The following is a 26967-nucleotide window of genomic DNA, read 5'->3' as shown; positions in this document are numbered from 1 at the left end:
ATTTGAAGGGGGTGATACTTAATTACCACTCTATATAGGAGGGATATTGGCAATCATGAAAAGTTTGTGTGGGAGTTTGTTGTACTTACCACCTAGTTTTGGGTGGGCGCACTTGTGATGAAGGCCAAGATGATGGTCACAAAAGAAAAAGACAGTGATCCATTAACTTTGGAAAGCAGAGAGACACAATGAAGTGAAATCCAATGAATTCATTTTAAATTATTTGGTTGTAAGTTATTTCCTAGCTAGTAGTACCATGAATGTTTTCTGCATTAATTTATTAATAGGATTCCATGTACATATGATATTTGAATAACTTGCTTTTCCTTATTTGAAGTAAAAATCCATTTCTTGATACTATTCTTTTCTTGCTGGTGGTGCTCAATGAGTGATTGAAGTTTTATTGCTGCTTTTTGTCCCTCTTTTACGCTGCTTGCTTCTTTGGCTTTGATGCTAAATGATCCCAAACTGAAAAGGAAACCAATCTGTCTGACAAAAAGCAGAGAGACACAATGCAGGGTTAAGAGCCAAAACACTTACAACCCAAAAGCACATCTCAGACACCCTTAGCAAAACAAAGCAAACAGATACTCCAAACAAGCCTTACAAGACTCTTAAGCTTGCAAGAATATAGACCTGAAATGATACACAATTGGGAGGAAATTTCTATATCAGTATCAAAAGCAAGGTGTTTAAGAGTCAGCAATGTCAAGGACTATCTCAATCCTGCATGTCAATTCAGCTTAGATTTTTGTAATGCTAAGATTACATTTGATTACTGTTGATGGAAAAGAGAGCACAACATTTAATTAAGTGGGAACAGATGGTCCAATCACTGAGATGTGGGGCCCCAGGTGTCAAAGGCTGGACACTTTGGAACCTTCGCTTTCTACTTGAGTGGGCCTTCTTGAAGACTATTATATTAATGGGTCAATGGTGGTAGACTATATGAAATATATAATCTATATAATAAATCAAAACTCACATCAAATCTAATTACGCTGGTTAATTACAATAGCTTAGAAGATCGCTCGATTGTAAGAATGATTCATGAGTCAGAGAGATTGTGATGGGAAGAGAGGAGGTAGGTGAAGCCGAAAGATCAAAGTAAGCAAGATAAACAAATAGTGTTGCAACTGCTAAGTAAAGAAAAGCAACATCTCAGAATCTGAGATGGCCAGGATTCTTCAAGAAAGAAATAACAAAAAGGGGGTGAATTACCTTGATAAACTTTGAAATTTTTTGTTATCTTGTTTACTTAAGAAAAGTTACAGCAGTTGTTTCTTGTAAAATTCATTACTTTCGACGTTAACTTGACGATATCATCCAAGAAGTTGACTAAGGAAGCTATGTGAAGAAAGCCAGGCGCAAAGCAATGTAAATGATTACTTCTTGTCCAATTTAAAATATCCCAATTGCCAGACACTGCAGACTACAGCAATCTTCTTTGTTTTTTTATAATGATTATATCTTATTGCAGTCAAATCCAAAGGATTGATTTTAATTTAATTTATTTGGCTAATGCCATGACTATTAATAGGATTCCATTTCCCACTTTCAACATTTACTAATAGGATTCCATTCCATGTACGTATAATATTTCAATACATTGCAGTTGTGCTTAACCTTTTTGTTTGTTTGACAATTCATGTTTGCTTTCCTTATCCATTTCTTGATGCTATTCTTTTCTTGCCGGTGGTGCTCAATGAGTGATTGAAATTTCATTGCAAGTGATATTTGTATCTGCAGTGTAAATCTCTTTTCAGGTGGACCAAGTCAACTGCAACTGCAGAAAGACACAATGCAGGGCTAAAAGCCTACATGTCAGTTCAGCATACAATTTTTTCGTGTTCCTTTTTGTTAAATTTCAGGGGACTTTTCCGTCACTTTGGGAGGGAAGACACTTCCTCTAGGTCTATGAATTTCTCTATCAATTCCATTACCTTATCCCAAACTACAATCTTGTGGGCCCTTGACATTGCGACAGGAATCAACTAGACTAATGGTTCGGATTGAATGTTTTACTCTCTGGCAAAAAAACAAACACTTCTCCTCCATTGAATTGTAAAGAAACTACACCATCAACTTAATGCTTTTTTTTAAACACAGAATTCTGAGATTTAAACTACATAATTTGATGCTAATTATGGAGAGATAAAACACAGAACTTGAGAAAAAACAATCTAGCAACTGGCACAAAGAAAAAGAACAAAAAATTATCAACATCCTAGACTGCTTAGTTTAAGCCCATTTGGCTAGCAGAGACATAAAACCAGCTCCAAGAAGAAGAGCTATATTAGCCCCAGCTTGAAGTCTTCCATTGCTCTGCAATTTTGGGTTCATAAAATCAGCTGCTAGCAGATCAACAAGGGACATATAGATTAAGATACCGGCTGATGCTGCGTTGAAAACGCCTTCAACGATGAGGGCAGTTGGGCTGTTTTCTTTATAAACGTTTGAAATTCCAATACCAATTGCAATTCCAACAGGAGTTGTAAGAGAGAAGAACAGCGCCATGATTGCAACTCCTCGAGCCTTGAATTTCGCCTACAAAAAGTAAGAAAAACAAAAAATCCTCTCAGCATCTTCCAGAGTTCAGTTGAACTTATAGATTAGTCAAGTATGCAAAGCAATTACCTGAGATATGCATCCACCAAGTCCCATGCCTTCGAAAAACTGATGGAAGGTCAAGGCAGCTACAAGAGGCCTTATGGTGTCAGGACTTTCAGAAGCACCTAAAGAAATTCCAATAATGACAGAATGCACAATAATCCCCAACTCCAAAACCTGCAACAAGTTCAAAACTAATCAATCAATATTCCTCACTAATTACTAAACATAAACCAACATAAATAACAAATCAAAAACCAACACTCTCTGCTAAGCAAAAGAAAATTAAAAGTACCTGTGAAATCACTCTGTGCCTAAGAAGTTGTGTTGTAGGTGAAGTGTCAACTGAACCATGAGCATGACCATGAGTTGCATGAGTATGAACATGCACGTGACCCTCATGCTCTCCAGCCTTCTCCTGGTCACCGCAGCTCTCCGCAGGCTGAGCCTTATTGTTCTTGAAGTGAGACCTGCTGTAGTAAGAAGTGGCAGAGGCATCCACCATCAAAGTCCCAATGGCAGCAACCATGGCCACAAACCCAGTGAAGGGGAACTTCCCCCATGGATTCTCCTTAAGGCACGGCGATGTCAAGTTATCAAAAGCATCCGGAAGCACGTGTATGAATCCGGTAGCCAATATGACACCGGCTGCAAAGGCCTTGATGAGGAAGAAGATGTTCCTGTCGGGGTGCAAAGCCGGGATGGTCTTCCCAAGAATCGGAATGCAAACACCGATTGCACTGGCAACTAGTATCGATGCAATCGCAGCGAGTTTGTACTTGAGGGCTTCAGCTTTGTTCCGGTCCCCATCTTCTTCTTCGTCACATGTGCACTCTCCGAAAACTAAAGTTGGAAGTATAAGGAGGAGGCATAAGAATGCCAAGAAACTATGTTGTCTTAGTTTGTTCATCCTAAAAATCTGAACAGGTATGCAGAATCTGAAGAAAAGTACTCAAAATCAATCAAAATAAGTGATCACAAGAGAGAGAAGAAGAGGAGTGAGAGAATGAGAGAAGGTTTGAAGGGGTGGTGCCAATTTATATAGGATAGTGTAGGGTATTTTGTGTCATTGACTTCAAAGGAAAGATTTAAAATTTTTAAAAAGGGTTAAGAAAATAATGAGGTCATGAACTAATCAAAACAATAATCTTAAAACTCCGAAATCATGTATATGCAGGAATTAGGGGATGCATTAGAGATAATGGTGAAGAAATAATGAGGACATTTGATGGAGGACTTTGTCTTGGACAAGAAATTGATTTTCTCTTTAAAGAGGGATTGAAACAACCAACCATGAAAATGAGTTGGTTCGGAAAAACCCATGTATTAATTTCGAGTGTTGTAAGAATGTCGAAACCAGATGTGTAGGAGGGAGTATCACAAGATAAAATGACACATGGCAAATTTTAAATGGGAGTATCACAAGCTGACATGGTGATACAGTCGTATTTTATAATTTCTCGTAGGAGGAGGAGGAGGAGGAGGAGGAGAGGCCATCCCATCACAAACTCTAATTCTTTTTTTTTTCTTTTCCTTAATTAATAATTACTTACCTCTCTAGAACCATATCATTAATTTGAATCAATATTCTTTTTGAAGCATTCACTTGAATTAATAGTATTCATTTAGATAATTAATTAGAATAATATGGAATAGGGCAGTTCACCTAACACAAGAAAATGAGAGCATTTTTGCTCACCACCTTAACCCAATGTGTACTCTCACCACCGAAAAATTATAGAGTGATACGGTATCACCACGTCATGGTGATACTCCCTTTCAAAATCTGCCATCTGTCTTTTTTGAAAAGAAAATTAAATTTTTTTCACTGTTGAACTTTGTCTTCCAACTTTACCCTAAATAAAATAAAATAAAATTTGAAAAAACAGGAAAAAGAAAACAAGAAGACTGTAGCAGTTTCCCCTATCGGCAATCTGCCTACCTTGCACTGCCGCCCCTTGGCTGCAATCCTCCTCCAATAATATCAACATCAAACATACCCTTCTTTCACTAGTGGGTTGTCGTCATGGGAGATTTTGAAGATTTTTGTTTTATGTTTAATGGGTTTGCACTGATTTTCAAGATTTTTGGGTTTTCTAAATACTTTTAAATTTTTACTAAGAATGGGAGGCACGAAAAGCCCAAGTGGGTGTCGAGGGAGGAGGGAAGACGACTGGGTGGCAAGGGATATGCAAAGACGGCTAGGTGGAGTGATAGCACAAGGAAGACGGAGGAGAGGGGTTAGGGTATTAATGTTGAAGGGTAAACTTGTAAGACAAAGTCCAGGTGTAAATTATTTTTAATTTTCTTTTTAAAAAGGACACGTGTCAGATTTTGAGTGGGAGTATCACCACTGACGTGGTGATACCATATCACTTTATAATTTCTCCTCACCACCCATCTTAACAATTGACACCTGTCCTTGAAACTAACTATAGTTAACACTTTATTTTTAATTCTTTTAAATTATTTCAAATCAAAAAATAAAGTAATAATAATAATAAAATAACATTTAAAACAAAAAAAACAAAATCTCTCTCTCTCTCTCTATCTCTCCGTTCCCGACCAGCCCACCTTAAGCCCTATTCTCTATCACTACCACCACCCCCTCAGCAACCCTAGCCACCATGCCCCTCCAGCAACCCCTCCCCTACCTCGTTCACCCTCTCCACCATTGCTTAGAGATCCACAAGCGGCTTCATCCTCCAGTCCGTCATCAAAGCCTGGATCGTACTCAACAAACCCAACCCTCTCTGCAAGTTGCGAAAATACATGTTGTCGAATTTGGCCGGACTCATGATGTCGTTGAAGGTCGACACTGCGCAGAGCTTCTTCGACCCCTGCGCGAAATTGGGATTGGTCGGGTCGATGTCGGAGGACTTGCTGAAATTGAAGATATGGTTGCTGAACTCCATAAATTGTTATCAAAATACAAATTGCCTGCAACCCTTCTGAAGATTCAGCAAATCAATTACAAACATAAAAGAAATTGATATTTTGAAGATTCAGCATTTTGTGGTAGAGCACATGTTCCAAATTGGCAGTGGAATTCCTCTTCTTTATATTGGCAGCAACTTTAAGCCTATCGCCCCCAAAACAAAATATCAACTTAAAAACAAACGAATCTATTCGAAATACAACTAAGTTGTGAAATGAGAGAACCCCTTTTCTTCTGGGCCTGTTGTTTTTGGTGTTGGGGTGGCAGTGGCTGTGGTTTCTATGACTGTCGACGAGGTGGTGGGTCTGGTCGGAAAGGGAAGAGAGGACATAAAGTTTTTGTTTTTGTTTTTTAATGTTATTTTATTTTTTAATTTGAAATACTTTAAAAGAATTAAAAACAAAGTGTTAACTATAGTTATTTTCAAAAACATGCGTCGAGTGTTAAGATAGATGGTGATAATACACAGTTTTTGAACAGAATTCTTCTCACAGTTTTGAACAGAATTCTTCTCACAGTTTTTGAACAGAATTCATCCCATTTAATAAATTATCTAGCTAGGGTCATTTCGGCATTAGTCTTTGCCGTAAGGATAGGTCGTCAATCGTGCACGTATAAGTTGGCAATTTCTAACTGAAGGAAATTGGCAATAGGATTTGTAGCCCAACTCCTTATAGACTATTGCAAGGTTTTCTAACTTTTTAATGTGAGAGTTTTTACCTTCATTTTCTTACATGTCCCAAAGACGTGTGATAAATTTTCAAACCTAACGTGGACAACACATTTTGGTGACGCAGAGCATGTGGCCATTGAACATTCACACGTAAACTAATCCGCTCTAATACCATGAAGGAACAAAGAACATAAAATAGCAACACACAATTACAGAGAATTATAGTGGTTCGGCTGTGATGCCTACATCCACTTTGAATGAAATTGTCTTATTCATCATAGTATTATCACAGCAAGACAGCACTTTAGAGCTTTGAAGATGGGTACAGCACAAAGCAAGAATAAACAATTTATAAAATTCTCAAGATAGGCAAGCAATTGAAACATGCACACAAGCATGCTCCACCACTCAAGCATACTCTTTATTTTTTTTTTTTGGGTCTGAACTCAAGCATACTCGATCACCACACAGTTATCCACACAATGGATAATATAATAATGCAGTATTCCAACACTAACCATTAATCAAATGTTAGTTCCACAATGATTTAAGGTCGGAAATAGCATAAACTCTTGTTCTATTTTTGGATGAGGAACAAAACGACAAGAAACAACTACAGAACAAGGCCCCGATTCACACGGAGACCATAAAGATGTAACTGGAGAGCAGTTGATCATTAAAGGGATCAAGGAAGAGCTTGACAACGTTCTATTCAGAGAGAGAGGTGAGAGAATCAAATCATAGATTAATAGTGGGGCAACAGATTCTTCAATGGACTGTCTTCTTCATGGATGGACTTGGCTGTATCAACTTTAGACTTATTATCACAAAATATCCTTAAGGTTTACGAAACTATCAAATTGCATTTTAATATTTTTTTTGTGTCATTTGTGATCCTCAAGGTTAGTATGCATGATCACAAATAGTCTCTGTCGTTAGGTTCCGTAAAAAAACTCTGTTAGTTTGTTGACGTGACATATATGCATATCACAAAACATCCATGAGGTTTACGCACCTATCACAAATGGTCCTTACGAAATTTTAAAAAATTTAAAATTTAAAATTCATAAATTTTTGTTTTGTTTTTAAAATTTTATGAATTTTAAATTATTTTAATATATATTATATTTTAAATACCTGTGTCACTATATTATTGTGTATGTGGGCTCCATATATATGCAACATCAACAAACTAATAGAGTTTTTAAAAAATAATTTAAAATTCACTAAGAGTTTAGGGTTCATAAATGGTCCTCAATATTTAAATCCTTCAATAAATGGGTTTTTCATTTATAAATAATTTTAAAAAGAAAACCAACATTTAATGAATTTTAAATTAAAAAATTAAAAAAAATTTGTAGGGACCATTTGTGATAGGTGTGTGAACCTCAGGGATGTTTTGTGATATATATGTGTGTCACATCAGCAAACTAACGGAGTTTTTAACCTAACCTAACGGTATGGACCATTTGTGATTTCACATACTAACCTTGAGGACCATGAGTGACAAAAAAAAATTAAGAATGCAATCTGATAGTTTCGTAAACCTTAGATACGTTTTGTGATAATATTAGCTTTATACTGAGCAAGGTTTGGATAAGCTACCAAATTAACTTGGGCTGTCCTTATCAGAAACAAAAAATAGGTTTTAGATTATGCAGTGTAACCATATATAGGTACTTGAAGATGAAAGAAAGTGGATGGCTAGCCTGGCCATGCATGTGAATTCTTATTGGAAGTGTTATAATGCAATGAATTGACTACAAAGTTCAAACGTTCTGCCAATGAAATCCAACACATTTTTTAAGCTATAAAGGCCATCTCCAATCCAACCATGAGGCCAAACGCAAATAATTCCAAATTATAGCCCAATTCTTCTCTCAATCCAAGAAAAGTAAGGGGACGAAATTGAGAAAACTCAAATTTTGGGTCAAATACCAGTCCAACTATTGTCTTGATTGAAAAAAAAAATTTGGTGGAGCCTACTCAAGGCTGATGTAGCCCTTGTGCAAGGAGGAATCAATAGGCGCCATGTGTCGCGCTCTGTTGCTGCAGAAGCTGTCGTGCGCTGGTGTCGTGCCTTTTTTTGTTTTTGTTTTTGATTTTGTTTTATTCCAACAATAACTCAAATCCAACGATCCACTTTAAATCCAAGCTATTTTAACTATAGAAAAAAATATCCACCAACTGAAATTGATATCCAAGGGTCAAAATAATATTTTAAATTAGGATTAACTGTCAATCTAGCCCTTGAACTTGTACATTACTTTCAATTTGCACCCTGACCTTTTTTTTTTTTTTGGGAAATTAAGGATACAAATTATTTTTTATCACCAATTCCCCTCATACCATCTAAATCAACTTTTTGACATCCAATAGTCCGTCAATTTGTCACTATTCAAAGGGTAGTTTCTTCTATCCACCCAAATAACTCCACTCAGCCCCTTTCCCAATCACACAAGTCGTCGATTTAAAAAGAAATAAGAAAAACAAAAGTCACTGAATGGTCAATTCGCATGACTATTAGTAAAGTAGGGTTTGTTTTGAGGAAGAGGAGCTTCGACTATACAGCACTGAATAGATGATTTGAAGACTGAGGGTTTCAAATCAGTGAGATGCTTGAATATGGGCTTTGTGGATTCGACGAAATATGGCTCCGATTATGCATAGTAGTGGTTGTACTCGTCCTCCAAAGTACAGTAAGTCTTCTTCTTTTCTCTTTTTGAATCATTGTGGTCCAGTGGTGTAGGTAAAATAGTGTTTCTTATCTCCCTTTTGTAAAGTAGTTTGGCTGAGATTCTTCATTTTTGGTTTAGGTGATATTCCTTTGTGAGAAGGAAATATATATGTGGTCCCAAGGGTAGTGCATGTGATTTGTCTGTGCTTGATCTGTAACTTTTGGTTTTGTCTGATGTGAGCAAGTTTTTGTTACGTCAAAAGTAAATATATTGTTATGGCTGAAAATATAAGTTGTTGGTGACATTAAGTGTTGTTTATATATATATATTTTATTTCTGCCTTTGTATCTGATCCAGATAACTTCACTATGGAGACTCACCATGTAGGGAATTTTTAAAAGGGAAAACATTTGGGAGGTAGGGTACAAATACAATGGATAGATAACTATATTGGGGATCATTTTTCAATGTTGGACATGTATGACATTGCTACATCACTCGGATACAACCAGTTAAGAACGTGTTTTCACCATAGGAGCACAACTAAGACTTTTCTTCCACCAGAAACATATGGCCATGTACTTTGAGTTTGTGCAACAAATTCCATCATCTAGGGTTCATAATTTGTACCTCTCGCTACTACTACAAAAATTGAAATAGACAACGGGGAAAAACCGTCGTTAAATCGACCGTCATATTTTGAATGTCAAACTACGACGGTTATTCACATTAACTGAAGACGATGGTTTTTATGAAAGAATCGTTGTCTATTAAAAAGACAATGGATTTTCTGAAGAAAAAAACGATCTTCTATTAACTCTAAAAACGTTTGTAAAAAAAAAAAATCTTCGTCTATTAATTCTAAAGACGACGGTTTTACCGTCGTATATCAATTGTAAAATTGGACGTAGTGATTTAACATTTCAGCTTCTTCTTTTTTTTCTTTTTTTTTCTTTTTTTTTTCTTTTTTATTTTTCCAATGGTTCTCTATAACGATTTTAACTGAAAAAAACAACCATAATGCTTTCTCTCCCAATGGGTAGGTGAGAGTTCTCCACCTCTACGCCTTTGTTAGGGTTTTCCCCTAGAGTTAATTATAGGCTTTTGCATACCAAATTACTTTCTCTTTCTCTATTCTTTTGTGAAGATGAGATGGAGGAAGTCATTACTTCTTTTGACAAAATTCTCCTCCTCACTAAAGAAGAAACAGAAGCTATGCCAATAGGAGAAGCAGATGAAGATGACGTCCATGAAAGGTTGAAAACTGCTTTGGTGGGCAAGATGTTAACAACCGAGCCTTTCAACCGTGAGGCCTTCAAACAGACTATATGATGAAGATTTGGAACACTTCTAGGGAAGTCAGAGCGAAAGATTTAGGGGAGAACCTCTTCTTGTTCATCTTTGCAATGGAGTCAGATCGTAAACGAGTACTTCGCAACAGTCCGTGGAATTATGATAAAGCTTTGGTGCTTTTGGAAAAGCCGAATGGTAATATTGTGCCATCAAGGATGCTTTTGAAGTTTGCTAAGTTCTGGGTCCAAATTCATAATGTCCCATTGCTCGGCATGACGGTGCAAATAGGGAGACAAATTGGAAATTGTATGGGTGAGTGCATAGATGTGACTCAAGGACAGGAGGGAGAATGTATGGGTCGGTTTCTACGGGTGCGCGTTAAGATGGATATTACCAAACCACTTAAACGGGGGACAAAGATATCTCTTCCCTCAGGACAACAGGAGTGGGTTGATTTTCGCTATGAGCGCCTACCGGATTTCTGTTACAACTGCGGGCGAATGGGTCATATTATGGGTGATTTCACGTTTGTGGATGAAGTAGTCAAAAGTGCAAAAGATAAACCTTATGGCTCCTTCTTAAGGGTGATTCACGATTTTGTGAAACCTTGGTCAACAAGCCCTAAGCGAGCACGTAATTGGGGCGTAGGGTCTGGAGTAGGAAACTCCAAAACTTCAATTCAAAGAGACGCACAGAGTGGAGGTTCAATCGAGAATGAAGAAACAGGTCAGAAGGCAATTGAAACGCCCCGTGCAATGGGAGAATCTCTTCACTTAATGACGGAGGAGCATGAGTATTATTCCGGAAATGGAGCCAAGATGGCAAAGCCTTTTATTGCAAAGGTGAGTAGGCACAAAGAAGATGAGGAATTGCACCGGCGCAAAAGATTGGAGGCTTGGGAAGCCGCCCAAAACGGTGGACGACGGAGCTACGGCAGACATCATGGTGGGGATAAGCCAATTAGCCCACAAAACACTAGGGTTGACATGGCAATTGATTCACTGGCCAAGTGTAATAAAGTGAAGGGGAAGGAAGGATGGCAGCAATTACAATGATTTAGGGAATATTTTTATTACACCCATTATGGCTGGAGCAAAAGCAAAAGATCTCAACATTTCTCCTCATGATGAGCACAATAAAAAGCTTCCCAAATCAATGCCTAATATCAATTTGAGTGCGGTATGTTTCAAAGAACCACTGGGAGGACAGTCAGGGGAAGGCATTCAAGGAATAGTAAATGCAGGGGAAAAAGTTTCTGTGGCAGAGGAAGTTGGGCCTGGGCAACCTTTGGGATTCTCTAAAGGTGGAGGAAAAATTTCTGACAAAAGCATCACTTCCAAGGCTAGCCCAATTTCTTCACAAAATCCTGAAGCGGTAAGCAATAAACCACATAATGAAGGGTCTGAGCTGTCAATGAATATGGACATCATTCCTCTCAAAACTCTAGTGCGATGAGGAAAATGGAAAAAGAAAGCAAGGGGTACTGAGCATGGAGTGAATACCGAAAAAACTAATGTGGCGTTGGGGACCAAGCATAAAACAAGCGAGGATGAGATGGAAACAACGAGTGGAAGCAAGAAAGGAAGAACTGTTATTGTTCATTCGCCAAATGGATGGAGTATGAATTTGCTATCGTTCAGTAAGACATATCGATGTCATTGTTCATTCGCCAAATGGGGATGCTTTCCATATCACATGTTTTTATGGTCATCCTGAAGTCCACAATAGAAAACATTCTTGGGAGCTGCTACGAAGACTGCCCCTGATTTCAATGAGGTTCTATCAGCGAAAGAACAAAGGGGTTGTAAGCAGAGACCAATTGGACAAATGACACAATTCAAAAATGCCATACGTGACTACTCTTTAATTTCTCTTCCTTTTAAGGGCTACCCTTTCACATGGGCAGGGAGAAGATATGAAAGTATCATGACAGAGGTTCGTTTGGATAGCGGTTTGGCTAATGCATATCTACTTAACCAATTTCCTGATTTGCTAATCCAACATCTAGACACCGTGGGATCTAATCACAAAACTATCCTTCTTAATGTATCCACTAATTTTCCTCAGAAACAAAGAAGGAAGAACGCATGCATATTCCAGTTTGAACAAATGTGGGTCCAAGAGGCTAGTTATGAAGAGGTGGTTAAGGAGGCATGGAAGGATACAAGGAGGCTCGGTAGTTATGTTATGATTAGTTTTGCTCATTGTGCTGACTCTTTGACCACATGGAACCACCAACAGTTTGGTAATATTCAAAAGAAACTACGAACTGCCCATGCTGAATGTAGAATGGGAAGTATGCACAAGTGTGGGTGTCTCGCAGACAAGAAGTCGAGAGAGAAATAAACGACTTACTGGAGGTAGAGGAGACAATGTGGCAACAACGTTCACGAGTCACTTGGCTTAAAAAAGGTGACCAAAATCCTAGATTCTTTGACGAGAAGACTAACCTAGGGGGCGAAATAATTCCATTCGAGGGCTCTTCGATGAGAGTAATGTGTGGCAATCAGATAGTGATAATATTGGGTCCATGTTTTGTAACTATTTTAATGGTCTCTTCACTTAGACAGGTGCTCAATGTATGGAACGGGTTCTGGCAACTATAACTCCTTGTGTTACAATGAATATGAATGAAATCCTTCTACGTCCTTATAATCGTTTGGAGTTGGAGCAAGTCATTGGTCAGATGTATCCAACCAAGGCCCCGGAATTGACGGAATGCCTGCCTTATTTTATCAACACTACTGGCATATAGTGGGTGATTCAGTCAGTGATGCACGTCGCATTTTAAATGGGGAAGGTAGTGTGCGAGATTTTAATCACACCTTAATTGCTTTGATCCCAAAAATAACCCAACCTACTCGAGTCACCAATTTTCGGCCCATAAGTTTGTGTACAGTCCTTTACAAGATGGTTGCTAAGTCTTTTGCTAATCGATTGAAGATGATTTTACCGGAGGTAATTTCTGAGTCACAGAGTGCTTTTGTTCCTGTAAGACATATTATTGATAATGTCATGTCTGCTTTTGAGGTGGTTCACCATATGAAAGGGCCATGAAGTGGGAAGGGTGCTAAAATGGCTCTAAAATTGGATATGGCAAAAGCATACGACATAGTGGAATGGCATTTTGTGGAGGCAATGATGCAACATTTAGGTTTTGCGGAAAGCTGGATAACTCGTATCATGGATTGTATTACTACAGTCTCTTTCTCGGTGCTATGGCAAGGAAATCCTCTTGGATATATTGTCCCGCATCGAGGCATTAGAAAAGGATGCCCTTTATCCCCGTATCTCTTTTTAATTTGTGCAGAGGGATTTACAGGTCTCATTCAACAAGTCGAGCAATTGGAACGTATCGAGGAGTGAAAGTGGCAATGAAGCCCCGCCAGTGTCTCATCTTTTCTTTGCCGATGACTCCCTGATTTTCCTAGAGGCGAAAGGGAAGTGTTTGAAGAGGTAAAGGAATTTTTGCTACCTACGAAAAAGCTTCGGGCCAGAAGATAAATCTTGACAAATCTGTCTTTTAGCTCAAATGTAACAACGGAAATTATTGATGCAGAAGGAACATACCGCAAGTGCTGTTATGGCTTGCCACGAGCGATACCTTGGGCTGCCAACGGTGGTTGGGAGGAATCAGCGTTCTTTATTTCTTATAGTTCAGGAGCAGGTTAAGCGGAAGGTTCAAGGTTGGAAGGAAAAATTTTTATCTAATGCTTGGCAAGGAAATTCTAATTAAGTCTGTGGCTCAAGCTGTCCCTACCTATTCCATGAGTTGCTTTAGAATGCCTGAGTCTGTTGTCAAAGAGCTTCATTCCATATTTGCAAAGTATTGGTGGGGAAAGAGTAATAAGGAGCAAGGAATTCATTGGAGAGGTGGGAATTTTTATGTCGCTCAAAGAAGCTTGGCGGATTGGGCTTTCGAAACATTGAAGATTTTAACCAAGCTCTCTTAACTAAACAAGTCTGGAGGGTCTTTATGAATCTGAATTCTTTGACAGCGCGCATCTTCGTGGCTCGTTATTTTCCTGGTGGCTCTGTTTTGGATGCGGATGCCGAGGTGTATCCTTCTTTCGTATGGAAATCCTTGTTGTGGGGCAGAGAATTATTAATGGCAGGATTGCGTTGGTGCGTTGGTAATGGACTGCTAATTTCTATTTATGATGACAAATGGGTGCCACTACCTCATCTTTTTAGAATCACCACTCCTCCACGATTGCCCCTAAACACCCGAGTTTGTGATTTGATCAATGATTCAGGACATTGGGATCGTGAGCTTGTTAATGCTAGTTTCTGGAAACATGAAGCAGATGCAGTGCTCAGTATACCAATGGGATATGTATTACGGAATGAGGACAAGTTGGTCTAGCACTATGAGAAAAAAGGTTGCTACATAGTACGAAGTGGATATTGACTTGCTTGTGCAATTCGAGATCGTGAAGATGGAGTGGTGGGTGCGTCTAGCAGCAACTTTGAGAACATTTGGTTTAGGTTATGGCAGATGCAAGTGGCTACTAAAGTCAAAGTATTTCTATGGAGATGTATGCATTAGATTTTACCATGTCGAGCAAATCTTTCTTTGAAGTGAGTAGTATCTAACCCTATTTGCTTTCAGTGTCACCAAGCACCGGAAACGGTACTACATGCTTTATGGGACTGTCCTGCAGCTCGTGAGGTATGGCACTTTTCAGCTTTTCAAGATTCATGTACCTCATAATATCATGGATGCTTTCTCAATTTATTCCGCTATATCTTGACTATATTGACCGATAAGGAACTTAGACACTTTGGGTATATTTGTTGGAATGTGTGGAATGGAAGAAATGCTCAATTATTTCAAGGCTGTAAACCCAATGCTTTCCAAAGTTACCAACACATGCAGGAAATGGCAGAAGAATTCTATCATGCGAATTGCACGTCTTTATGCTCGACTCAAGAAGGAAGTAACCTGGTGGTGAATTGGGAGAGGCCTCTTGCTCAGTTTTTTAAAATGAATGTGGACGGGGCTCTAAAGACAGATGATAGTGTTAGAGGGCTGGGAGTTGTTATTAGAGATGACCGTGGAGAGTTGATTGCAGCAGCAGCCAAACCAGTGTGTGGCATGTTTACGTCCAATGTTACTGAATTATTCGCAATCAGATTTGACCTACAACTTGCAATGGACTTGGGGTTGAAAAATATATACCTAGAGTCAGATGCACAAGCAGCAATACGGATGGCTTTCCAATGTGATGCAGATTTGGGCTACGAAGGAGTCTTAGTAAATGAAATTCATGTTTTGGCTAATTCATTTCATAGTTGTTTTGGTAAGTTTCGACCTCGTACTTGTGATCGCGGCTCATAGCCTTGCATGGTTTGCATTTTCTATTTCGGACCTTATAGTTTGGATGGAAGATGGACCTGAATGGTTGTCTCCCATTCTCACTAATGATGTTATGCTTATCTCTTAATGCAATGTTATGATATGTTTCTCAATAAATTCAGGTCCAATCTGCTATTACCCACACCATACAAATATATACTAAAAAATTGTTTCTTTCATAAAACTTGAAGATTCAAAAGTAATTACATAGTTTACCAATCTTAATTCCTACTATATCCATACAAAATACCATATCCATAGCATTAAACTATAATTAGAAATAGAGGAGCTACATGTGATTGCTCATAAATGCTGCCCATTCGATCCGAATTTCATCAATTTGTTCTTATGTGTATGAGTTAGCGCTGCTTTCTTGCACTGCAAAACCAATATTAAAAAATAATAAATAATAAAAAGAAGAAGCAAGTTTTAGTAAGAGATATATTTCTAATCTTTTATGCCCTTTCCTTTTGCAAGAGGAAACAAGAAACAAAAAAACAGAAGAGGGGAGCATATAACTTATCTGGATTTCCATATTGAAACTGCAAATGTTCAAACAAATAATAATAATCACTAACTTGAGGAACTGAAAATTGAGTGATAAAACTAAGAAAGAAGTAATATTTAAAACTATAACAGCAGCATCCGCCAGAAAATACAAGAAATCACCTTCAAGATCAAGCTGCAAACAAACTTAAGGTCAAGATGCAACTTAACTACCAATCCATTGAAAAACATAAGAAAAATTCCATTCTCTTAATGCTTTCCTTATTATAGTTATGTGAATGTGCCTACTACAGTGTGTTGTGCTATTATAATCCAAATAAACTTAGTGGCACGAATTGTACCCTAATCTCTCTTTCATCTCAGTTCATACTGAATACAATGTATGCCTCCAGTGTTCATAAAACCAAACTCAGTACTCAACACAAGCATCAAAATTCAAAACCTATTTTTGCTATGAAAAAATAAATACTCATTTAGTTACGTTAACAGTAACCAAAATCATCCATACGACACCAATCTCAAAACCACATCAGATGACCCAAAATAAAATCACTCATCATCTATATTCTTAGAAAAGTCAAAAGCTGTTCCGAAAACAAAAATTGATAGGAAAACAAATTGAAAATTAGAAACTTAACCTGGAGAAGCACAGGTTATTTCACGAGTCTTATTGTTATTGTCCACTTCCTCCCACTTTTTCTCGTGGAATCTTGAGGCAGCAACAACACTAGTGAAATTCACGAAGGCATAGCCCAGATTGACTATCCTCATGCGGTACCAAAATAGCATGTAAGAAAACTATTAAAATATAAAATGTTTTGGATCCAGAAAATGGCACAAAGTAACAATAAGGTTTTGGAAAATTAAAATATGAGTCTTTGTTTATAAAAACTTTACTCACTGTCTATAGGCAGATACCCCACAATATTATGGTTTAGATTTTAGATACCAAAAGAATTGACACATTAATTGATGAATTCTAATAGAAAAATTGAAACATTAATTCATGGAAAACTTTACTAGGACAAGCAATCGAAAACAACAATCTCTCTTTCATCTGAGTTCATACTTCATCTCAAGCCTATCAAGAAATCACCACCAAAACAGAAACCAAATTAATATAAACAAAAAACCAAAATAGAATGGAGACAGAAACCAAAACAGAGCAAACCCAATATCTCATTCAATAACATGTCAATATATTATTCAATATCACAGATCACTTGATCAGAAACCAAGTTAAAGTTTTACCTGTCTTGTAGGCCTCCCTTACTGCAGTTGGCTTCACCTTTATAGCCTACAGAACTTAGCAGCCATATCCTTACACTTTAACCCCAAAAAAAAAAAATAATAACAACGCAAAAAGAATATTAGGCTGAAAGAATGACACTGGTACCTCACTAACCCAATCGAATATGAAATCAAATATAAAAATAGAAATTAAAACAGCAAATCAAAATCACAATAGCATAAACAAATGGCTTATTTATTGTAGTGCCCTTGAAATTATAGTCAAATCTCACTTTACTCCCTGAAAGTTAAAATGACCCACTTTGCCCCATGACTGGTGTTTTGCTTCTCAATTTACCCCTCACTGTCAAGTCAGTCAATAACTCTGTTAAAGTTGCCAACGTGGCATGAATGGGACCCAAAATTTTGCTGAAATGCATATCAATTAATTGCCATGTGTGCCAAAAAAAAAAAAAAATTTAAGATTTTCCACAGCACCACCACCCTAAAATATAAAATTATAGCTCATAAAAAAAATAATAAAATTACAAAAAACCAAAAAAAAAAATTAAAATGAAGCAGCCACTGTCTTCTCCACACCCCGCCACCCCTACCATCATCGCCACTAACAGATCTCCCCCACCCCACCCTTAGATTAAGATACCAGCTGATGCTGCATTGACCGGTATCTTATAATCTGTATGTCCCTTGTTGATATGCTTGCAGCTGAGTTTATGAACCTAAAAATACAGAACAATGAAGCTGGGGGCCAATATATCTCTTCCTTTAGAGCTGGTTGCATGTCTATGATAGCCAAATGGGCTTAAACTAGGCATCTAGTAAGCTCAGAATAAGTATTTCTTTTCTTTTTCACCATTTGCTTGGTTCTTTTTCTGAAGTTTTGTTTTAGTAAACTGGGAAGTCAGGAATCGGAAGCGCAGAAAATATATGCAGATGATCCTAGCTAGTAGTGCCATGAATGTTGTCCACAAACTTCACCATAAATCTTGACATTCCCACTTTCTGCATCAATTTATTAATAAGATTCCATGTACATATAATATCTTAATAATATTGATATTACTTTTCCTTATTTTAAATATAAAAAATCCATTTCTTGATACTATTCTTTTCTTGCTGGTGGTGCTCAATTGAGTGATTGAAGTTTTATTGCTGCCTTTTGTCCCTCTGTTATGCTTGCTTGCTTGCTTCTTTGGCTTAATCTGTCTGACAAAAGCAGAGAAACACAATGCAAGGTTAAGAGCCAAAGAACTTACAACCCAAAAGCACTTCTCAGACACCTTTAGCAAAACAAAACAAACAGATACTCCAAACAAGCCTTACAAGACTCTTAAGCTTGCAAGAATATAGACCTGAAATGATACACAATTGGGAGGAAATTTCTATATCAGTATCAAAAGCAAGGTGTTTAAGAGCCACCAATGTCAAGGACCATCTCAATCCTGCATGTCAATTCAGCTTAGATTTTTGTAATGGTTAGAAATAGATGAGATTCATAGAACAGATCTATTTATTTTATTACTGTAAGCTATTGTAAAATTACATTTGATTACTGTTGATGGAAAAGAGAGCACAATATTTAATTAAGTGGGAACAGATGGTCCAATCACTGAGATTTGGGGACCGAAGTATCAAAGGCTGGACACTTGGAATCTTGGTGCAGCCTGCTGGAAACTTTGGAACCTTTGCTTTGTTCTTGAGTGGGCCTTCTTGAAGACTATTATATTAATGGGCCAATGGTTGTAGACTATATGAAATATATAATCTATATAATAAATCAAAACTCGCATCAAATTTGATTGCCCCGGTAAATTAGAGTAGTTTAGAATATCGCCTGGTTGTAAGAATGATTCATGAATCAGAGAGATTGTGATGGGAAGAGAGGAGGTAGGTGAAGCCGAATGATCGATGTAAGCAAGTTAAAGAAACAGTGTCGCTAACTGCTAAGTAAAGAAAGCAACATAGATGGCCAGGATTCTTCAAAAAATAAATAGCAAACAGAGTGATAAATTACCTTCATAAACTTGGAAAAGTTTTTGTCATCTTGTTTTTACTCAAGAAAAGTTACAGCAGTTGTTTCTTGTAAAATTCATTATTTTTTATGTTAAGTTGACGATATCATCCAAGAAGAAAGCTATGTGAAGAAAGCCAGGAGCAAAGCAATGTAAATGCCTACTTCTTGTCCAAACAGATACACCTTGACCAGTATATGTAAATATCTTTTTATATCACCATAAAATAAAAATAAAAATAAAAAGCAAGGTGTTTAAGAGTCAGCAATGATAATGATAATCTTGAAGTTTTGAAACTGGAAGTATTGGTTTGGCCAAGAACCATCTCAATCCTACATGTCAGTTCAGCATAGAATTTCTTTTGCGTTCCTTTTTGTTACAATGGACTTGAATTTTCAATCGCTCATTACAAATTTCTGGTGACTTTTTCCATCACTTTGGAAAAAAGGGGGGGCACACTTCCTCTCAATTTTCCAATTACAATATTGTGGACCTTTGACATTGATGCAAATGCATGGGAAAGGAATCAACTAGACTAATGGTTCAGATTGAATGTTTGACTCTTTAGCAAAAAAACAAACACTTCTCTATTGAATTGTAAAGAAACTACACCATCAACTTAATGCTTTTCTTTAACACAGAATTCTGAGATTTAAACTACATAATTTGATGCTAATTATGGAGAAATAAAACACAAAACTTGAGAAAAAACAATCTAGCAAATGGCACAAAGAAAAAGAACAAAAAATTATCAATATTGCTTAGTTTAAGCCCATTTGGCTAGCAGAGACATACAACCAGCTCCAAGAAGAAGAGCTATATTAGCCCCAGCTTGAAGTCTTCCATTGCTCTGCATTTTTGGGTTCATAAAATCAGCTGCTAGCAGATCAACAAGGGACATATAGATTAAGATACCGGCTGATGCTGCATTGAAAACGCCTTCAACGATGAGGGCAGTTGGGCTGTTTTCTTTATAAACGTTTGAAATTCCGATACCAATTGCAATTCCAACAGGAGTTGTAAGAGAGAAGAACAGAGCCATGATTGCAACTCCTCGAGCCTTGAATTTCGCCTACAAAAAGTAAGAAAAACAAAAAATCCTCTCAGCATCTTCCAGAGCTTAATTGAACTTATAGATTAGTCAAGTATGCAAAGCAATTACCTGAGATATGCATCCACCAAGTCCCATGCCTTCGAAAAACTGATGGAAGGTCAAGGCAGCTACAAGAGGCCTTATGGTGTCAGGACTTTCAGAAGCACCTAAAGAAATTCCAATAATGACAGAATGCACAATAATCCCCAACTCCAAAACCTGCAACAAGTTCAAAAATAATCAATCAATATTCCCCACTAATTACTAAACATAAACCAACATAAATAACAAATCAAAAAGCAACACTCTCTGCTAAGCAAAATAAAATTAGAAGTACCTGTGAAATCACTCTGTGCCTAAGAAGTTGTGTTGTAGGTGAAGTGTCAACTGAACCATGAGCATGACCATGAGTTGCATGAGTATGAACATGCAAGTGATCCTCATGCTCTCCAGCCTTCTCCTCATCGCCGACGCTCTCCTCAGGCTGCGCCCTATTGTTCTTGAAGTGGGACCTGCTGTAATAAGAAGTGGCAGAGGCATCCACCATCAAGGTCCCAATGGCAGCAACCATGGCCACAAACCCAGTGAAGGGGAACTTCCCCCATGGATTCTCCTTAAGGCACCGCGATGTCAAGTTATCAAAAGCATCTGGGAGCACGTGTATGAACCCGGTAGCCAATATGACACCGGCTGCAAAGGCCTTGATGAGGAAGAAGATGTTCCTGTCGGGGTGCAAAGCCGGGATGCTCTTCCCAAGAATCGGAATGCAAACACCGATTGCACTGGCAACTAGTATCGATGCAATCGCTGCCAGTTTGTACTTGAGGGCTTCGGTTTTGTTCCGGTCCCCATCTTCTTCTTCGTCACATGTGCACTCTCCGAAAACTAAAGTTGGAAGTATAAGGAGGAGGCATAAGAAAGCCAAGAAACTATGTTGTCTAAGTTTGTTCATCCTAAAAATCTAAACAAGTAGGCAGAATATGAAGAAAAGTACTCAAAATCAATCAAAATAAGTGATCACAAGAGAGAGAAGAAGAGGAGTGAGAGAATGAGAGAAGGTTTGAAGGGGTGGTGCCAATTTATATAGGATAGGAGAGTGTAGGGTATTTTGTGTCTTTGACTTCAAAGGAAAGACTTAAAATTTTTAAAAAGGTTTAAGAAAATAATGAGGTCATGAACTAAACTAAACAATAATCTTAAAACTCAGAAATCATGGATATGCAGGAATAGGGGATGCATTAGATCAGAGATAATGGTGAAGAAATCATGAGTGGACATGGACGACTTTGTCTTGGAAAAGGATTTGATTTTGTCTTCAGAGAGGGATTGAAACAACCAACCATAAAAATGAGTTGGTTCGGAAAAACCCCTGTATTAATTTCGAGTGTTGTAAGAATGTCGACATAACAAGTAGCAGAAAAGGGTGGCAAGAGCTTTCAAATGGAGGGTCAACGCTTGAAATGGTAAAATTCAACAAAGAATGGCGATATAGTGTGTTGCATTATTTTTTAAATTCAATTAATTTTTCCGTTTTGAAACCGGATGTGTAGGAGAGGCCATCCCATCACAGACTCTGATTTTTTGTTTTTTCCTTAATTAATAATTACTTTCCTCTCAAATAGGTATCAATTATATTGATATAGACCCTTTTTTATATCCTTTTATTTATTTATTATTATTAGGGATTTTTGTATCCTAATTCAACAATACTAGGTTTTTTGGCACCCTTTATTTATTGGATTGACTTGTATATATTTTCAGCAAATATATTGATAAAAAATTCTGTAGGCGAAGTAAGAAGAGAACCACAGTTTTTGAACAGAATTCATCCCATTCAATCAATTATCTAGCTGGGGTCATTTCGGCATTAGTCTTTCCCGTAAGAATCTTGCAAGGACGTTAGTCGTGCACGCATACTTAGGTAATTTCTAACCATTAATCAAACGTTAGTTCCACAATGATTTTGGGTCAGAAATAGATTAACTATCCTTCATTTTTGGGATGAGGAACAAAACAACAAGAAACAACTACAGAACAAAGCCCCGATTCCCACCGAGACCATAAAGATATAACTGGGGAGCAGACATAATAACCCTTTGAGGAACAGAGTGGCATGCAATGGATATTATTCTAACTAGCCCCTTGGCACGAGAAAATGCTACACTTACCACATTTATATCTATTTTCATATCATTTATGAGATGAAGTGGACAATCACATCAATTAAAAAGTGTCAATAAATCATAAAAGATAAGAAAACTTTAAATCAATTTTAATTGATGTGTTGTCCACCTCATCTGCCACATAAGGTGATATGAGAATGTGGTATACAAATATGGTAAGAGTAGCATTATTCATTATACAATAGTACATATATATATCACGTCAACTTATAGTACTCCCACTTAAATATTGCCATGTGTTCATTTTTAAAATTAAATAATTTACTTTTTTACAGCTGGGCTTCTCAGTTTTTATATTTTGAAATAGAATTATAAAAATAAAAGACTTGATAAAAAATTAAAATAAAATAAAATAAAATAAGAGTATTGCCCCAACAGCAGCACCACCCCAACCCGATGAACCTAATCTCTAGTACTGCTTATGACCGCTCCCTCTCCCTTCCTCTTTCTCTTTATCCCTTATACTAATTTCACGCAGTGGGGTTGGGTTTAGAGGGAGGATGATTAAACTGGTTTTGATGATAATAGTTGGGAAGTAGTCTTGATAATTAAAAATAGTTCATGCTTGGGTAATCAGGATCGGCCAGTGGCAATCTAAGAAAGGTCTAGGTCTGAGAGAAATAAGAGAAAGGTGTAGGGGCACTATGGAAGATAACGATATTGTTTGAAAGAGGAAGAGAGAAGGGGAGGAAGAGAAAGAGAGAAGGGGAAGAGAGAGGGGTGGCCACTGATAGTGGTAGTGGTGAAGAGGAAGAGAGAAGGGGAAGAAGAGAGAGAGGGGTGGCGGCTATGGTACTTTTTAATTTATTTTTATTTTTCTAATTCTATATAAAATATGAAAATTAAGTAAAAGTCCAGCTGTGAAAAAGCAAATCATTTTTTTTTTAAATTGGACAAGTGGCAATATTTGAGTGAAAGTATCATAAGATGACGTGGTATAACCGTACTATTGTATAATTTCTCCCTTGGCACATGCTCACGCATATACCAATTGATTTTTTTTTTTAATTTTTAGAATTAAGGAAAGATAACATGGGTAGTTATGTTCCATAAAAGTATGACCTATTATCTAATTTTGTTTTTAATTTTAATTTTTTTAATATGAAAAAATATAAATTTACCATATTATCCTTATTTAATTAATAATTTCAATTCTTAATGTTTGAACTAACCAATGGCATTTTCTGATATTTTAAATGTTTCACAATTCTCTGCTTTTGCTTTATATATATATATATATATATATATTAAGTTATATGATAAGCACAAGCCAATTGATCTGGTGCTGATAAATGAAGGCGACTATGTTGAGCAATGAGCATATTAACCCCCCACATGTCGTGGAAGAGCACAACTATAAAAAAAAATCCCCTCACATGTCACTTGAACTTTGGTCCAAGTCAATGCAATAATATGATCATTAAGAAAGAGATCAATGAAGAGCATGACAACGTTGAATTAAGAGAGAGAGGTGAGAGAATCAAATCATAGATTAATAATTCTTCAATGGACTGTCTTCTTCATGAATGGACTTGGCTACAGTTTTTGCCACTTTGTATTAAATTAATACTGAGCAAGGTTTGGATAAGCTACCAAATTAACTTGGGCTGTCTTGATCAGAAACAAAAAAGGTTTTAGATTATGCGCAGTGTAGGTAACTATATACATGTCCTTGAAGATGAAAGAAAGTGGCTGGCTAGCCTGGCCATGCTTGTGAGTTTGAAGATGAAAGAAAGTGGCTGGCTAGCCTGGCCATGCTTGTGAGTTCTTATTGGAAGTATTATATTGCACTGGATTGGCTTCAAAGTCTAGCTATTTTCTCGACTGGAAAACTTTTTGGTGGAGCCCACTTAAGTCTGACGCAGCTCATGTGCAAGGAGGAATCAATGGGCGCCAGGTGTCGCACTCTGTTGCAACAGATTCTGTCTCATCTTTTTTCTTTTTTTCTTTTTTCTTATTCCAATAATACCCAAATCCAACGATCCATATTAAATCTAAACTATTTTAAAGGTAGAAAAAAAACATTCAACTGCTAAAATTTAAATCCAACGGTCAAAATAATATTTTAAATTATATAAATCAAATCCAACTTCAAAACTCACTCCAAACTCTATAAATAACCACTTATTTCTCAAATAAAATTATATTTGTGGAATTTTAATTTTTTTTAGGTTAAATTGTTCAAAAAATTAAATTATGAAGTTATTTAAAAAGATTAAATGAAGAAATGTTATCCATGAAAAAAAAAATTAGACTTAAATCATTTTTAAACAATTTAATAAAGTTGCAGACTTAAAATTTGAGGTTGAGGGGAAAAAACTATTTGAGTTCAGGCAAAACCCAAATAATTACTTTTTGGAGAGGGGAAAATTTGAGTTTAGGATCAAATGAGTTGGAGAAGGCCTAGGGGGCAATGTATAGGGCTTAACTTTTTCGAGTCGGATCAAGTGAGAACAGCTATATGAGAACATTAAGTGCGAACTTGTATCTAGACCGTTGAATAAACTTGGATAGTTGAAATTAAAAGATGGCTTTAAAGGGTTTCACATGGAAATAGGTCAAACAAAACCCATATATCTAACTGAGACCCCATCCTCTTCAACTTCTCTATCAAGACCCCACTGGAACAACTATTTTTCTCAAACAAACAAGAGACTCTGAATAAGGAGTTAATCAACACACACCACCCCCATCCCACCCTCTTTCTATCTCCCTTTTTCTCTTTACCCATTCTCTTTTCGACATCCACCAAACCCAAGTTCCAGATCTGAAAAAAAAAAAATTAAGCATATTGATTTTACAAAAAAAAATGGATTTGAGATGGTTGTGGGTTCTTAGGAGAGTTCTTAGGAGAGATATGAGAGGTGAGGAGTGGATGATGAGATTTGGGTTGGGTTTCGGGTGGGTGTTGGGTGGGTCTACATATGGTTTTGGGTGGGAATGGGCGGATCAGGTAGGGCAATGATGGCTAGGAGGGGGATGGGAATAGGGATGGCAACGGGTCGGTAGGGCCGGGTATGACAATACCATCCCCGCCCCACTCTCCATCCCGCCCCGTCCCTGAACCCATCCCGTTTAATAGGTTTTGGGAATCCCCATCCCGTTCCCATCGGGGGACTATTCCCCATACCCGGCCCGAATCCCCAATTTGTTTTTGCATAAAAAATATTTATCATACATTTTAACATTAAGTTTCATATCAAATTATTATTCAACACTTCCAAATTAACTATAAAGTTCAACTCAACTATTCAAAATCAAATCAATATGAAATTCCAAAGAAGATTAGGAAGAATTAGAAGAGGGAGGTTAACTTAGGGTTAAACAAAAATATTATATTTATTTATTTATTTATTTAAATATAAACATATATATTTTAGGGGCGGGTTCGGGGATGGGGACGCCAATACCATCCCCTCCCCATACCCGTAGGGGATTTTTCAAGTTCGGGGATCCTCATTCCCGATACCCGTTTGGCCCTAAATCTCCCCCCGTTAGGGTCGGGGACCCGATAGGGACCCGTCCCCGAGGGATTTTTGCCATCCATAGATGGGAAGGCCGTCAAGTCCAAATCAATGCCCTTTGTTTTGATTTTACTTACTAGAATGATTTACATAGCATCGGCTGCTCAACTCCATTTTTGCGTTTTTCTAATATGGATTTCTTGGATTTTGGTATCTTATTCTGTATTTTGGGTTGTTGATTTGTTGATTTGTATACCGTCCAATAATTTAGCTTGTTGATATCTTATTCTGTCATTTGGGCTGCATCTCTTTTTCACTCCTATTTGATACCCTTAGCTTGTTATAGACAATCTATTTATCTTCAACTTTTTCTGATTTAAAGTTGAAGATATTCTACTTATCACCTAATTCGGTTTAAAATTCAAGAACATGATAAACCATCTCTTACGTGATAAACTTTTTTGTATCCTATAATCATTGTGTATCATGCTTGTTGCATATTACAGGCTATCTATGGGGATAATGTGTCATTTATGTATCATCATGGTTATGGTTATGCATCCTACAACACATGCAATATCTCGGCTATGGTTATGCACAGGACAACACATGCAACATCTCTGTTGAATCACTATGGTTATTTGAATTTTTGGTAAGTCAAAATTATATTTTAAATATCAACACATGTAGAAAATGTCATAAAGAGTTTGTAGAATTTTTTGGGGTATTTTTCTGGTCTTTAATAAATTTATTACAATTTTTGGAAGTTAAAGCATTAAAAAATAGTAATAAAGGGAAGAGAATGACAAGTGCAATACCTGAATGGTGTATCTTCTGTACTTCAGATGTGTGTCATTCTCGCGTAGCTACGTGTCATTAAAGTTTCATAAATACAAAAAAAAAAAA

General features: G+C 37.1%; 4 protein-coding genes across 4 annotated transcripts; 2 read left to right on the top strand and 2 right to left on the bottom strand.

Moving 5' to 3' along the window:
- Nucleotides 1–2111: 2111 nt before the first annotated feature.
- Nucleotides 2112–3855, bottom strand: LOC103328994 (zinc transporter 8-like). Its single transcript, XM_008231422.3, has 3 exons — nt 2906–3855; nt 2638–2787; nt 2112–2547 (listed from the first exon to the last, which is right to left on the bottom strand). The coding sequence occupies exons 1-3, from the start codon at nt 3518–3520 to the stop codon at nt 2242–2244; spliced, it is 1071 nt and encodes a 356-aa protein (XP_008229644.1). The 5' UTR covers nt 3521–3855; the 3' UTR covers nt 2112–2241.
- Nucleotides 3856–13267: 9412 nt separating this feature from the next.
- LOC148918262 (uncharacterized) lies at nt 13268–14558 on the top strand. The gene is made up of 4 exons (XM_089050523.1): nt 13268–13405; nt 13503–13648; nt 13854–14065; nt 14191–14558. The coding sequence occupies exons 1-4, from the start codon at nt 13268–13270 to the stop codon at nt 14556–14558; spliced, it is 864 nt and encodes a 287-aa protein (XP_088906649.1).
- A 516-nt stretch (nt 14559–15074) lies between these two features.
- LOC148918261 (uncharacterized) lies at nt 15075–15533 on the top strand. The gene has a single exon (XM_089050522.1). The coding sequence runs from the start codon at nt 15075–15077 to the stop codon at nt 15531–15533; it is 459 nt and encodes a 152-aa protein (XP_088906648.1).
- A 4351-nt stretch (nt 15534–19884) lies between these two features.
- Nucleotides 19885–21707, bottom strand: LOC103328995 (zinc transporter 8-like). Its single transcript, XM_008231423.3, has 3 exons — nt 20752–21707; nt 20484–20633; nt 19885–20393 (listed from the first exon to the last, which is right to left on the bottom strand). Exons 1-3 carry the CDS (start codon nt 21364–21366, stop codon nt 20088–20090), a joined length of 1071 nt encoding a protein of 356 aa, XP_008229645.2. The 5' UTR covers nt 21367–21707; the 3' UTR covers nt 19885–20087.
- Between the last annotated feature and the right edge of the window lie 5260 nt (nt 21708–26967).

The sequence above is a fragment of the Prunus mume genome, linkage group LG4 (assembly GCF_029339155.1).
Source record: "Prunus mume cultivar Tortuosa linkage group LG4, ASM2933915v1, whole genome shotgun sequence".
Classification (NCBI taxonomy): Eukaryota; Viridiplantae; Streptophyta; class Magnoliopsida; order Rosales; family Rosaceae; genus Prunus; species Prunus mume.
This window is presented reverse-complemented; position numbering and strand designations above follow the sequence as displayed.